This window comes from Leucopleurus acutus (assembly GCF_964270905.1).
Source record: "Leucopleurus acutus genome assembly, chromosome: 1".
NCBI lineage: Eukaryota > Metazoa > Chordata > Mammalia > Artiodactyla > Delphinidae > Leucopleurus > Leucopleurus acutus.
In genome coordinates this window covers 136,280,365-136,295,908 of record NC_139142.1, presented here as the reverse complement: position 1 = coordinate 136,295,908, position 15,544 = coordinate 136,280,365, and the positions used below count along the sequence as shown (strand labels likewise).

General features: G+C 39.1%; 1 protein-coding gene across 2 annotated transcripts in view; it reads right to left on the bottom strand.

Annotated features, from left to right (window-relative positions):
• Positions 1-15,544, bottom strand: part of MAP2K5 (mitogen-activated protein kinase kinase 5) — a 267,148-nt gene that overhangs the window by 215,173 nt on the left and 36,431 nt on the right. For both annotated transcript variants that reach the window (XM_082838889.1, XM_082838890.1), the window contains exons 5-7: positions 13,817-13,857; positions 12,781-12,848; positions 3,802-3,850 (exon numbers count right to left, since the gene is read on the bottom strand). In XM_082838889.1, the coding sequence (XP_082695015.1) occupies positions 3,802-3,850; positions 12,781-12,848; positions 13,817-13,857 (158 nt within the window). The remainder of the gene's footprint in view (positions 1-3,801; positions 3,851-12,780; positions 12,849-13,816; positions 13,858-15,544) is intronic.

Genomic DNA, 15,544 nt, shown 5'->3' with positions numbered 1-15,544 from the left:
CATATAGCTCTCTAGATAAAAAAGAGGTAAAAGAAAGTTTTTATTCAATAAAGATACCAAATAATTTTAAAATATAAATCAGTTTCCTTGTTTTGACTAAAAAAAAAAAAAGCAAATGAAAGGCAGAATAATAGATGTGAGGGAGAAGGGAGAAAAAACCCTGAGAGTTACAATGACGTGTCAACTGCCGTGACAGCAAATGACCTGGGAGGGGTGATTGGCACTGGGCTCTGCTGCTGCTGCTGAAAGAGAGGTGGGGGCTGTGAAAGAATGTGGAGGAGACACCCCAGGGGGCGGAAAGGTTGTATCTGTGCAGGGAGGGGAGGTGCCATGCAGTTTGGACTTACACAATCTCATTCATCTATGTTTAGGTCTTTGTATGGGATCTGAGACGAACCATAAGAATCTAAGAGTTTTATGTACTGGTAATAGGACACTCTTTAAAGCTAACTTTACAGTCGAATACTATTTTTCTTTCTCCTTTTTTTTTTTTCTAAACACAGAAAGTTTTTTAAAGGCATCTGAAGTTCTCAAAATAACAGCCAAACATGAAGCAGGATTAGAATTATTTCTAGTTTTGTGACTTCACAGTACATTTATACTTGATTTACCAGAAATAGAAAAATACTGTCAACCTCTCCTACAAATTATAAAAAACAAACAGACGAAAGACAACTTCAGAGATGCAAAGGTCAAAGTCATACATCCTTGGAGTGACTGTACTGTTTTAATCCTTTAAATTGACCCACTGGGCCATTTCTAATCAGTTTCAAATCAAGGGCCAACGTTAAACAGATGATACTGCACTACAACTGAAGTGGGAAAAACACACCCAGAAAACACATCAGTGGTGCTGATTTATAGCTCTCAGTACAACTTGCCAAAAATACCTTATGATTTGTTTTTTTTTAAGCTGGAAAAAAGGAATCCTCCCTCACAAAGCAATTACAGAAGAACAATGTCTCCATTCCAAAGACTAAATGTTAAACTTTTTAAAGTGTTTAATATAATGTTAACGAAATTAATGGGGAAAATGAAATGGAATTCAATTATAGATCAGCAAAGAAAATATTCTTTGTTTATTATCTGCCTGTGTTAAGAAGAATCAGTACCTATTGCTTATAAATCATTAAAATAAAAAAGCTCAATTAATCCTTATTTTATATGTAAAGGTCTGACAGAAACTAGTCCTATCACCAGACCTTTGCTTCACAAATCGAAGCAATAATAGTTTCAGAAAGCAGTCACACTCTATGAGCAGACAATTGGAGAGATTTAGTAAATCCCACTTTATAGAGCAGAGACTAATCGGAAAACACAAGCCAGTCAAATGTTTCTTATGAACTGTTGACACTATATCAATGCTGAATCAATTGGTGGCATTTACTCTGAGTGACAGAAAAGAAATAAATATTTATATCACATAACCTATATCAATGAACCCACCAGGCAGAAAGCTATTTCTAACCTGTCAATATTTGATTATCTTGAAGAATCATGTCCCTTTCTTTTAATGATTAATATGAATTCCTTATTAAATCTAAGTGGAGGCTAGTGGAAAGGCAAATCATTATTAATGCTTGAGAGCATAAACCACTAAAATAAAAAACTATGCTCAAGTGTTAAGGTATCGTTAAATGTGACTTACATCTTCCATATCAAGAGGTGTCAGTGTTCAGCCCACAAATTTATTGATGCCACACTGTGCACATTACCTCACTGCAATGCAATCTCACTCACTCTTTAGTTACCTGATAGCACCAAGGACTGAGGAATTAAGAGGAGGAGGTATTTTGAAGACTTCCAAAGGTGGGAGTTCTTTGTTTTGTACTGTTCGTTTTCGTGAATAAAAGTAAACATAACAATGGCTAATCCTTAAAAGAAAGGAAATGCCATACTGTTTAATGTGGGATTATCACATTCCCAAGGGAAAGCAATAAACAATCTTTAAGTGTCAAAAATCATTGCCATGACAATCTTCCACCAAAGAGAATCTCCTAACCAAGACCACTAAGATATTTATGGTACTAGGTTCAGAACACTAGGAATATTTCAGAATGTTTATTTTTTGCCCTGGAAATAACTGTTTTTCATTTTTGAAAGAGGAATCTATGACAGGTTATTTTCCATTGCCTGGGTTGAACAAATGTAGTTAAAGCTTCTTAATTTATGTCAATTTTGAAATATATTTTCCAGCTGAAGAACACTAGTAACTCACACATAAATTACAGTTAGTAACTAGGATGCAAACGTGTTGGAGATACATGAATATCGTAGGCTCAATATTTCAGCTTTTAGTCACGTTAACGCCAAGTGCTGGAGACATGTAAGAAATACACCTGCAGAACCATGTATGCTTCCCTCCGGTGGGGAGAAGAGGGAGAACAAGAGGACAATAATGGGCTTGGCAGTGACCAGAAGGAGAGAGAAGGGCAACCAGGTTTTGTTTCATGTTTCCGAAAACATGCAGGGCACTAGGGGACATGTATGTGGACCTCAATCTAAACAAAACTTTGGCTGCTTAAAGTTAAAAGTACTATTAGATAAATATGAAATATGGGGACCATTAAGATTATACATACAACATACATACATATGTTGCATATACATACAACACCAGATTCTCCTTAGCCGTATACTGAATAGTTAAGGACTAGAATTCACACACTACAGATGATGATCAGGTGTCAAAACCAGATCAACTCACTTTTTCTAACTGTATTCAAGGGATTCCAGGCTAAACAAGTAAGGCTTCCAGAAGTACCACCATACAGTCCTTGTTTTAAGGCATGTACATCTATTAGGCCACAAAGTTACAGGTGATACTAAAGGACAAGCATGAGGACCCAGCTCTGTCTTCTTGACATGCTCCACTACAAGTACCTGATTCATGAAATGCCAATGAGGATTGGAGAGGTCAGCATGTGAAAGCACTGAATAAGCATCTGAGATAATTAAGATTTCAGCCTTCCAAACATGGACGGGAAGTGAACAGCAGTTAAGAAAATCAATAAGAGTCTTTTATTTGCGGTGACACAGATGTCTCAGTCAATAGAGCCTAATAGGCAGGCTTGATCGCGATGGACAGGCGCCTGCCTCCAAGGCTATCAAAGGGCTTCCTCTATAACAAACATTAAAACGCATTTATGTTGCTATTGAAGAATCGAGGACCCTGCAGGTAGCTTAATTTACCAGTGTATGTTTAAAGGCACTATACTATTTCAGATGTGTCAATTTAATTGAATCAAAATTAGTGAGAAATAACTGGGCTGCAGGACTGTTTATCCCTCACTGGCTGGAGTAGGTCATTCTGCTTTAGACGACCAGTCAACTAGGCAAACTGAGGGCTCCTGAAGCCCAGGAATTTTAAATGCCAAAGGTCTGCTGTGACTCTGTTCCCCTAAAATGCCAGTGTTAGTTTCAGGACAAAAGAAGGAACTAAGGTGAGAAAGTAGCAGTTTCTCTTTTTCTCCCTAAAGATAAAGAAAGAAACAGTCACCTCAGGATGCAGGGCCATTTCAACAACCCATGGGTTGACACACTTGTTCAGAACTGATTAACTTTTTTTACACCGAGCTGGCAGCAGGGTGTGTGCATGGTACTTCAATCTGCTGGGAGTGAAACCCATTAGCACAGTTTGAAAAACGTGCTGCAAATTGTTCTGCCAATCAAATTAAGCCGTGTAATTCATTTATGACAAGAAGAATTTTATAGATCCTTTATCTGCTTATTAAGTTTATGGATACAAAAACTAGACAGCACTAAGTTATTACTATAGTCTTAATATGTAATGACACCTACCTGGCCATTGGCTAATATTTTTTTCAGTTCAGCAGAAGACTTCTTCAAGCTGAAAAGAAAAGACATAGTTTTTAATGGCAAGTTCATCAGCACCTCTGAACACCACTGAAAATTCCAGACTAAAACACACTTTTGTTTTAGGTGTAGACAGACCACACTACTCTTTACATCCTTCTCCCTACATAAAATATTTTCTAAAGTAACTGGCCAAATGGCAAAGGTATCGATAAGGGACTGAAACCCCGTTAGTAATCTAAAGCAATAAAAAAGCCTACTGTCATAATGAAGCTAGGCTATTGTATGGAGTATTTCAGAGACCTCTTGTTGCTATTAGTTCTGCTGCCTTTGAGTAGCCTTACAATGGTTATTTTATGTGGACTCTGTCATCTGCTAAATGTCAAGTACTTAACAATGCACTCTTAGAATGTTCACAGCAAACAAAGATTACAGAACTTCAAAAGATAAAATAATTTAAGTCCTGATTTTGTACTATAGCTAAGAGTTACAATTCAGCTTCCTGGGAAGTAAATGTGTAATAGAAATAAATCCTGGCACTCACAAGCTGTGTGCTCTGGAACAAGATACTTATCCGCTCTGAACCTCAATTACCCCTTTCTATAAAATGGGGGAAATATCAACAGTATAGTGTAACCAAGAAAATTAAATATTACAAAAAGCCCTAGCACCTGTTTCTTACACATAGTAAGTATTAAACCAATTTTAGCTGCCTTCTCTTTCCTTTCCTTTCCTGTAGGTATGAAACCCAGCTTCCGTAGGTATGTAAGAAATATAGAAATCTTCTTCTCTGGACATTTATGACTATGTAAACATTTATGTGGATGAGTTTAGGGAAAGCGGCCGAAAGATGCTGTGAAGTCCTTCTAGCTTTATAATGAGTTATACCTGTACACATCCACCCAGTTAGCAGAGTGGTGCATAAAATAATACCTCCTCCCATCAATGTTCTAATTTGAAATTTAAAGCTTGTTAACTCTATCCTTAATCTATCTACTCTAACCCTCTACCCATCTGCCAAATTAACTCTCTTCCCTTTGGTAGTTATCTGTAGATACCTTTCTTCCCACCACACCCTCTCCCAAGACTGGAAGCTCCCTGAGAACAGATACCACATCTTACTCACCTCTCTATATATTCCATTTCCTTCCCACTCTCGAACCTAGCCCAATGACTTGGCACATACTAAATGTCTGGTAAGTGATAGTCATTATTCTGGTTGTTATTATATGGTAGTAACACACACACACACACACACACACACACACACACACACACTCATTTGGTACCTTTAATAAGTTATATTTGAGAAAACCTCAGACTTCAAGTTTGACCACACTCACGATTCCAAGTTATAATTATTTTTCTTAATAAATACTTCTTAAACTTCTGCTACAGTCAAATGCAAACTATGGAGCCCTAGTCTCTACTTTCCCCAGATTTTATAAAACATGCCTTCAGCCAATGATTCTAAACTTTAATAACATCCTCCCAAGTCTAAGAATTCATGCACTCAAGTGGCAATTAAGAATACTGCAGAATGGGACTAAAGCTGAAATACATCCCCCCCAAAATAAACTAAGATCAGTCCAGTTGAAAACAAAATATTAGCCTCTACCATTTCCTGAGTGATGATCATGTGCCATGCACTGTGCTAAATGCTATTACTTAGTATCCTGATCTAATCCTCACAGTAACTATCCCGCTGTGGGTATACCCTGTGGGGGAAAGTTATTCCTGATACATAAAGAAAACTAAGGTACGAACCTTGTTCAAAGTCTGTCTGTCTTACACACATACTTTTTTTTTTCTGGAAAACATTTGGACCCTGATATTGCCATAAATGGTCCCAATTTAATATTTGCAATTATTATAAAAACAGAAATGACCAAACAATGCTCAGGCAGTGTTTCTCCACAGATATTCCATTATGTCATGCAACTTAAAATAATAACTTTGATTCATTGCATTTACAAAACACCTTTCATCCAAGAAACAAAATGTGATTCCTTAATACAACTTCATCAATCTTCTTAACACCAGAGGTAGATAGATGGAAAATTTAATCATCCTAATTTTATAGAAGGAGAAAGCCAGAATGTTTAGGAAAGGCCGTGCCTTGGCAGTGGGACATGAATTCAGTAACTATGGTTTAGGAACACCATATGGATTAGTAAGCTCAGTTTAATAAACATATCCACCTAAGGCAAAGACCAATTCATGCTTTGAGAGTAACAGAGGCAAAAACTGATTTTATTCATTATGTCAATATCTGGCTATGAACTTTGGTAAAAAATTATATTTATATATCCTGGCAATTTCTTTGTGCCCCAGTTTACTCAATGTTTTATTTTTATTTATTTATTTATTGGCTGCATTGGGTCTTTGTTGTTGCACACGTGCTCTCTCTAGTTGTGCCGAGCAAGGCTACTCTTCGTTGTGGTCTGTGGGCTTCTCATTGCAGTGGCTTCTCTTGTTGCGGACCACAGGCTCTATGCACGCAGGCTCAGTAGTTGTGGCTCACGGGCTCTAGAGCGCAGGCACAGTAGCTGTGGTGCACGGGTGTAGTTGCTCCACGGCATGTGGGATCTTCCTGGACCAGGGCTCGAACCCGCGTCCCCTGCATTGGCAGGCGGATCTTTTTCTTTTTTTAAACATCTTTATTGGAGTATAATTGCTTTACAATTGTGTGTTAGTTTCTGCTTTATAACAAAGTGAATCAGCTATACATATACATATATCCCCCATATCTCCTTCCTCTTGTGTCTCCCTCCCACCCTCCCTATCCCACACCTCAAGGTGGTCACAAAGCACCGAGCTGATCTCCCTGTGCTATGCGGCTGCTTCCCACTAGCTACCTATTTTACATTTGGTAGTGTATATATGTCCATGTCACTCTCTCACTTCGTCCCAGCTTACCCTTCCCCCTCCCCGTGTCCTCAAGTCCATTCTCTACGTCTGCATCTTTATCCTGTCCTACCCTTGTTTTTCAGAAAAAAAAAATTTATTTTTTTGATTCCATATATATGTGTTAGCATACAGTATTTGTTTTTCTCTTTCTGACTTACTTCTCTCTGTATGACAGACAAAAGGTCCATCCACCTCACTACAAATAACTCAATTTTGTTTCCTTTTATGGCTGAGTAATATTCCATTGTATATCTGTGCCACACCTTCTTTATCCATTCATCTGTCAATGGACACTTAGGTTGTTTCCATGTCCTGATTATTATAAATAGTGCTGTAATGAACATTGTGGTACATGATTCTTTTTGAATTATGGTTTTCTCAGGGTAGAGGCCCAGTAGTGGGATTGCTGGGTCATATGGTAGTTCTATTCTTAGTTTTTTAAGGAAGCACCATACTGTTCTCCAGTGGCTGTATCAATTTACATTCCCACCAACAGTGCAAGAGGGTTCCCTCTTCTCCACACCCTTTCCAGCATTTACTGCGTGTAGATTTTTGGATGATGGCCATTCTGACTGGTGTGAGGTGATACCTCATTGTAGTTTTGATTTGCATTTCTCTAATGATTAGTGATGTTGAGCATCCTTTCATGTGTTTGTTGACAATCTGTATATCTTCTTTGGAGAAATATCTATTTAGGTCTTCTGCCTATTTTTGGATTGCGTTGTTTGTTTTTTGATATTGAGCTGCATGAGCTGCTTGTAAATTTTGGAGATTAATCCTTTGTCAGTTGCTTCATTTGCAAATATTTTCTCCCATTCTAGGGTTGTCTTTTCGTCTTGTTTATGGTTTCCTTTCCTGTGCAAAGCTTTTAAGTTTCATTAGGTCCCATTTGTTTTTTGTTTTTGTTTTTTTTTGTTGCTTTTGTTCTTTTTGCGGTACTTGGGCCTCTCACTGTTGTGGCTTCTCTCGTGGCGGAGCACAGGCTCTGGACGCGCAGGCTCAGCGGCCATGGCTCATGGGCCCAGCCACTCCACAGCATGTGGGATCTTCCCGGACCGGGGCACAAACCCGTGTCCCCTGCATCGGCAGGTGGACTCTCAACCACTGCGCCACCAGGGAAGCCCAGGTCCCATTTGTTTTTGTTTTTATTTCCATTTCTCTAGGAGGTGGGTCAAAAAGGATCTTGCTGTGATTTATGTCATGGAGTGTTCTTCCTATGTTTTCCTCTAAGAGTTTTATACTGTCTGGCCTTACATTTAGGTCTTTAATCCATTTTGAGTTTATTTTTGTGTATGGTGTTAGGGAGCGTTTTAATTTCATTCTTTTATATGTAGCTGTCCAGTTTTCCCAGCACCACTTAGTGAAGAGGCTGTCTTTTCTCCATTGTATATTCTTGCTTCCTTTATCACAGATAAGATGACCATATGTGCGTGGGTTTATCTCTGGGCTTTCTATCCTGTTCCATTGATCTATATTTCTGTTTTTGTGTCAGTACCATACAGTCTTGATTACTGTAGCTTTGTAGTATAGTCTGAAGTCTGGTAGCCTGATTCCTCCAGCTCCATTTTTCTTTCTCAAGATTGCTTTGGCTATTCGGGGTCTTTTGTGTTTCCATACAAACTGTGAAATTTTTTATTCCAGTTCTATGAAAAATGCCATTGGTAGTTTGATAGGGATTGCATTGAATCTGTAGATTGCTTTGGGTACTAGAGTCATTTTCACAATGTTGATTCTTCCAATCCAAGAATGTGGTACATCTCTCCATCTGTTGTATCATCTTTAATTTCTTTCATCAGTGTCTTAGTTTTCTGCATACAGGTCTTTTTTCTCCTTAGGTAGGTTTATTCCTACCTATTTTATTCTTTTTGCTGCAATGGTAAACGGGAGTGTTTCCTTGATTTCTCTTTCAGATTTTTCATCACTAGTGTATAGGAATGCAAGAGATTTCTGTGCATTAATTTTGTATCCTGCTACTTTACCAAATTCATTGGTTAGCTCTAGTAGTTTTCTGGTAGCATCTTTAGGATTTGGCAGGTGGATTCTTAACCACTGCGCCACCAGGGAAGTCCCTCAATGTTTTATTTATCTGCATGGTCACAGTGACTTGAACTATCCAAAAATCACTTTTAAAAACACTTTAAAATTTTGATGTGATACAAATGACATTTTAAGGGGACACTGAGATACCCAAAGAAGAGTAAAAGGGTGAGGGGACCAGAAATAATGTTGTATCAGAAAAGCTGAATGAGTTCGGAGAATTTAATTCAGAGACAAGATTTAAAGGGAATATAAATTCATTGTCCACTCATTTATTCAGGAATTACCGACTATCACCTATGTGCCAAGCATCCTGCTGGGAACTGAGGATTCAACAATGAATACATCTGAGTAGTATCCCATTTATATATGTACCATATCTTCTTTATCCATTCAAAATCGTAATGGAAAAAAATATATAAAAGAATATATATATATGTACACATATATATATCTAACTGAATCACTTTGCTGTACAACAGAAATTAACCCATTGTAAATCAACTATACTTCAATAAAATAAAATAAACAATGAATATGCTACAGTCACTGCCCTCAAGGAGTACGGAATCTATTGGGGGACAGGGGTGATTATAATACAATGTGCTAACCACTACAGTAAAAGCAAGCACAGTGAGATATTGGGAATTCATAGAAGGAGTACCTGGCGTAGACTGGGAGGTGGGCAATAATCAGGAACAGTTTTCAGAAGAAGATAACATCTTTGTTCATCAAAGATGACGAAGGTTAGCCGGAATGAAGGCAAAGAAGGGAATGGATTAAAAGAAGAAAGCAGGAAAGAGGCAGCAGTGGATGTGAAGGCCCAGTAGTGAGAGGAAATGTGATCCATTAAGGGGACCATGTATTCATCAGCAAAGCTGAACCATCAGTTGGACGGGGGGAGTGGCAGGCTAGGGGGCTAGAGTGAGCAGAGGACCCACACATGGCAGGCCATGGTTCACCTGCTGTGGAGGGTACAGTTTGTCCTGAAGGTTGTGAGGAGCAGTAAAGGGGGGAATGATGGGTTCAGAACATGCACTAGCAAGACCACTCTGGCTGCAGTGTAGAGGAGGGACTGCAATGGGGCAACACGGGAGGTTATAGCAGTAATCTAGGGAGCCTGATCTACCTTTTCAACAACAGAGATGCTGGCAAGTAGACAGACTCCACAGTGATTCAGAAGGTAGAACCTATAAATGTAGGGACTGACTGGATGTGGGGTTGAGGGAGACCCAGGAAGCAGTGAATGATGCCTGGTGGGTCCCCTGGAGTTAGCATCCGGGTGGACGTGGGAGAATTTACTGAGACAGGAAACCCAGGAGAAGAAGTATGTTTGGAGGGAAGATGACTAGTAGAGCTATTACCTAGAAGAGGGAACAGCCCTGTTCTGAGGGCTAAACTCAATCTTTACGAGTGGGTGCTAAAGGGACACAAATCTCAGCTCACAAAAAGAACGTTCTGAGACATAGCTACATGAACATGGAACGGGTGCCTCAGCCAATAAAGTGCATTCCTGCCACAGGGCTGTTCAGGAAGAGCCTGGATGACCATCTGGCAAGGAGTGGGGAGTCGGGCACCTAAGGAAAGCAGCATTAGATGGGGGCCTCTCCTTCTCATGCTTCACACCACAGGCAAGAGTCTTCTATAAACAACGAGCTGGCCATGGCACTCTGTTGAAAGTCGTCTAACAGCTTGCCAATACACTGAGGGGAAAGCTCAAACACCAGGCCCCAGGAGTCAGCTCCTGTCACCTCCTTTTCTCCTATCACTCCTACTGTTCTCCCCACCTTTCCATTCCCTCCCCCAGCCCAGCACCCCTCCCTGGGCTCCAGCCTAACTGGCCTTCTTCTGAACACATGGAGCTCCTTTTCCACCCAAGGGCCTTCACTTACTCTCCCCACCCTCTGAAATGCCCTTCTCTGGCTCTTGATGTGGCTAGGTATTTCTCATCCTTCAGGCCGAAGTGGAATGCCACTCTCCCCTGGGCACCCCGTCCGAATCTAAACACAATCCTGCCCAGTGTTCTCTCACTTCAAAATCTGCTTGTTTCCTTCATAACACTAATTATAAAGTATAATTATTTGTATACTGGGGGGAGGTGGTCTGTATGCCTATGAGACAGCGAGCTCCAGAGGATAAGGACCACATTGTATTCCTAGTGGGTAGGACAGCACTGAATAAATAGGAGGCATTCGATAAATACTTTTGATTAGTTATCAATATGGGGCACAGCACATGGCCAACCTAGGGTGGCATATTAAAATCACCTGTAGGACTTTTTCAAACTGCATTCCTCCCACAACAAAAATCACTTCTGGAGCAAACTACCATTACTATTTGGGAGGCTGTCATATCCCTAAAGGAAGATTCTGCAACAAAGGGCTGAGAACCACTAGATCAGATAGTCTCTTTCCAGCCCAAAGATGTTATAATACTCTGTGAATATAAATGATAGTTTTTAAAAAGCCAAGCTAATTCACTTTGGTTTTGGTTAAAACCAAATCTGAGAGAGTTGAAAAGTTATCCTGCTGCTTCTCTGCCTTACTGTCTTTTTCAACTCCATCCTGCTTTTTATACCATGATGAACTTTGACCTAAAACACCAGGAAAAGTCCTTGTTTTCACTCAAGGCTAATAGTCAGTCTGTCTGAATAACATTTTTTCTAGAAGTAGTGGTAATAATTAGAGGCCCTGCCCTCTTCGAGCTGAATGTAACAAATGACCCTCAGTCCCCATGCCTCTACTCGGCGGACATGGCTCTCATGCCCAACAAGCATGAAAAGAGAAGCCTCAGAGCATCGCCTGGCAGGGCCAAGCACTTGGATGAGGACTAAAAGACCTACCCCTCAGGACCACAAGACAGGTGATCCACTGGTGAATAACCAGTGGATGTATTTTAATACAGAATAAATTGTTTAAGAAGGAAACACACTCTAAGAGTAGTGTGTTCATAGCAGGAAAGCTGTGCGTAAGATATACTGACACTACAATAAAGCAATCAAGGAAGTGACTTTTGGGGAGGGGACAGGAGAGTAGAGAGAGAGTCAGAAGGAGAGACTTTAAATTACCTGCAGTAAAGCCCAGTGGCAAAAGAACCAAGACACTGGGTGGAGGGGGTAAGGAGGGGCACGGAAGGGAAAGTAGAAGCCTAAGCTACATCTCAGCAGGTAAGGGCTGTGCAAACACTGACTACTACCCTAAACCCAGAAAGACCTGGGCACACAATGGAAGCGTGATCCGGCTCAACGATGGCTTTTCAGTCACCAGTGTGAATACATACACACAGAGCAATCACCTTCAAGTGTCATCTTCAAGTACAGTAATAAGATGTTAACCAGCTGAATAACTGAATATGTAACAAATATGATCTAGAATTCTTTCAGCTTAAGCAGGTCCTTCTACTTGAGAACCTTAATCTTCTGGAAGTAAGTTCTCAGGTCTGTCAGAAGAACACTTTGAAGAGGCTCAAGTCTTTAGTATCCATCCCAGTATGGGACAATGTTAGCATGAATTAATGAAAATTATCTTCCTTCTGTAATAGCTCAATCTCTGTGCACCAAAGATACATAAATGGACAACTTGGCTGGTCAATTTAAATTTCACCACATTACTCTTTCCTTGCCTCCTTCTGGGAAAGATATCAGTGAAGCATGACACTGCCAAAAGATGGACAAGCAAGACAAAAATAATAAGCATTATACAAACCAGATCATCAAAGCATGGAAACAGTCAAAGGCACTGAATCTTCTGTTTCTGCATAATCTGGAGACTGAAGGAAAACCATTCCACAGACCAAAATAAATAGTTCAACATGTCTAATTTTATCTTTCTCTATGAGGTCCTTTCTTTTCAGTCAATACATAGCTAGGGTTACTTAACTGGTCAGATTTCTTCTTAGCCACATACACACTTTTGAGGTCTTATAAAAAAAAAGAGATGTCATCCCACAAGCCTCTTCTTCACTCCCAACTATGTAGATATTCACGCTCAGAGGCACATGTCATTCGCTCGCTCTCACCTATTGCTTGGAAGTGAATCTGAGACTGCTGGGCTGCTGTGTTGAGAGGATCCAGCCCGGGTATTCACCTACAAGTAAAGAAAGGATCTTGATCAGTCTGTGTTCTGAGGACACAGTTCTAATTAACCTGTAATTTGCCACAAATTTCTCATTTCACTATGAAGGTTAATTAGCTTTTTACTAGACAGACCCATGGTTGGAGTCTATTCAGTATATAGGTTATAAAAACTGTACAACCTGTATATTACATAATACTTTGTTCCTGTCATTATTCAAATACTTAAATAGTGCTGAAAAAGGGAGAGATAAACTGGGGACATTTTCAATTCACTGTCTAGAATTGAAGTCAATTCTAGTGAAAAAATTCAGTTCACTGTTTCTTTTTGTTTTATATAAAAAACAGTATGTTCAAAAAAGTATATTAAGAATACATCCATGGGTTAGTAGTGAACCTCACGATATCATACCCCTTCAGCTTTAAAACCAGGCAGAACATTGCAGAATGTTTCTTATTCACTGAAAAATGAGGTTCAAGTAATTAATTATAAAACGCTTGAGTCTAATACAATAGCCAGTTTTTCTTTTAAATGTAAAGCCTTAAGCAGAAATCCAGAATTCAAAATATGCAGAACAATGAAAGGACATTAAATAGATATATGTTTCTAGCATAAACATGTCAAAAGAAGAGGGGATATTCTGTGTGCAATATGCTTATGTGCTTAATTAATCACTGAAATGAAGTCTATATTTTTACTCAAGTAAATCTTTGTGGAGACCAGTACCCAGGATCATCCTGAAGAAACAGACCAACAAAAGAATTCCAAATAATAATTTTTTTTAAATACGGCATCAAAACCCCAATATGTACACATATTGAACAAATACTAATGAATCCCCCTCCACAACCCATTTAAAAAAAAAAAAAGGAACGCTTGTCAGAGCTTGAGAAAGTGCAGTTTTATTTGACATTTCAATAAGTGGAACACAGCATTACAAATCCATCTAACTTTACTGAAACAATTATTGAAATTCGTACCTTCAGGCCATGTATGTTCCGTTCCCCAGGAGGCTTGCAGGCTGAAACAGTAATTGACTAAATTGTAGAACACATCAGGGCCATTTACAAATTTGCTCAAAATGAATCGTTTAAAAAGAAATGAGGGTGACACCAAAATTAGCAGAGAGAAATGATTGAAAAGTGGCTCCCAAGACCCAAAGTGGGAATTATGAACCAGGGTTTTTAACTTGCAGGAGTGAGCATTTATAAATGCAAAGAGCTTTCTGACACCACCTCATATAAATTCCAATTTCTGCTTAAAACATATAAAAATCAAGTTAACTGAGCTAAAATGATTAGATTCCTTTCATAATTCAAATTTCTGCCATCATCTTTCCTCACTCTATTACATTGTATATCTGTTATCACTTAATACTACAATGAAAACAGCTGGGGTTTTTGGAGGGGAGTGGGAGGAGGATCTTTTAATGCCAAAACAATTGCTAGAGATTCTAAGATGAAATATTTAAGTTTGAACATCAGTTTGCAAAGCAGTAAGCAGTCAAATTTGTTAGAATACAGATATACCATTAATTTCATGACATTTCTTGCAAATCTTGACATTTGCTAACATTTAAGTCTAAACATAAAGCAGTACCAGTGAAAATAATATTAATTTCCTGACACCATCTTGAGTTACAGGTTAGTACTTTTCCAATTCAGCAAATGCTTCTTCATCAAATGTTAAAAAAAATAAAGTGCTTCCTGCCCATGTTATAAGCTGCTTCCATCTGAAAACTACAGTGTCCTACATATTATATGTTAAGGGGCCTTCAATTTTGATTGATTGTTTGGGAAAGGATGAATTTGATTTTTTTTTTTTTTTTTGCTCCTTTCTCAGATGTACATGTATTTTCCTCTGTTTCTGACAAGAAATCGAGCTGTTTAATAAGAAGAAGATGTGGCTAATAATTACAAAGCACATCAGTTGCTTTAGGTTTGTGTATTTCAAATATATTCAAACTCATTATGTTATTTTCCTTAAAAAAAAAATCTAAACCTCAATAAAGGATTTTTATTTGTTTTTCTAAAATACATTAAAATTGAGACTCCAAATCCTCTTTCCTAAAGATGGAAATTAACTTTTTGAACAAAACAACAGTCACATACATCTGATGCTTGGTCCTTTAGGGACCATTAATACTTCCTAAGACAACACTTCAGAGCATTTCCTCTGAAGTAGCCAGTGCATTATAAACTTCATTTAGTAAGAAAGTGGCTAACTAAGGAATTAGAGACAGGCATCAACTCTTATCTCCTACCTTAACATGTGCCTCCTTCCTCAACTGGCTTCTTAAATCTTTATGACTGGAAATCTAAATAGTACTCAAGGGACTTCCCTGGTGGCACAGTGGTTAAGAATCCACCTGCCAATGCAGGAGACACAGGTTCAAGCCCTAATCCTGGAAGATCCCAGATGCCGCAGAGCAGCTGAGCCCGGGTGCCACAACTACTGAGCCTGCACTCTAGAGCCCGCGTGCCACAACTACTGAAGCCCACGTGCCTAGAGGCTGTGCTCTGCAACAAGAGAAGCCACCGCAATGAGAAGCCAGCGCACCGCAACGAAGAGTAGCCCCCACTCACCACAAGAGAAAGCCTGTGTGCAGCAACGAAGACCCAATGCAGCCAAAAATTAATTAATTAAAAAATAAAATAAAAAGTAAACAGTATTCAAAAAAACCCAGTAGCCTCATATTAAAGCTGTGG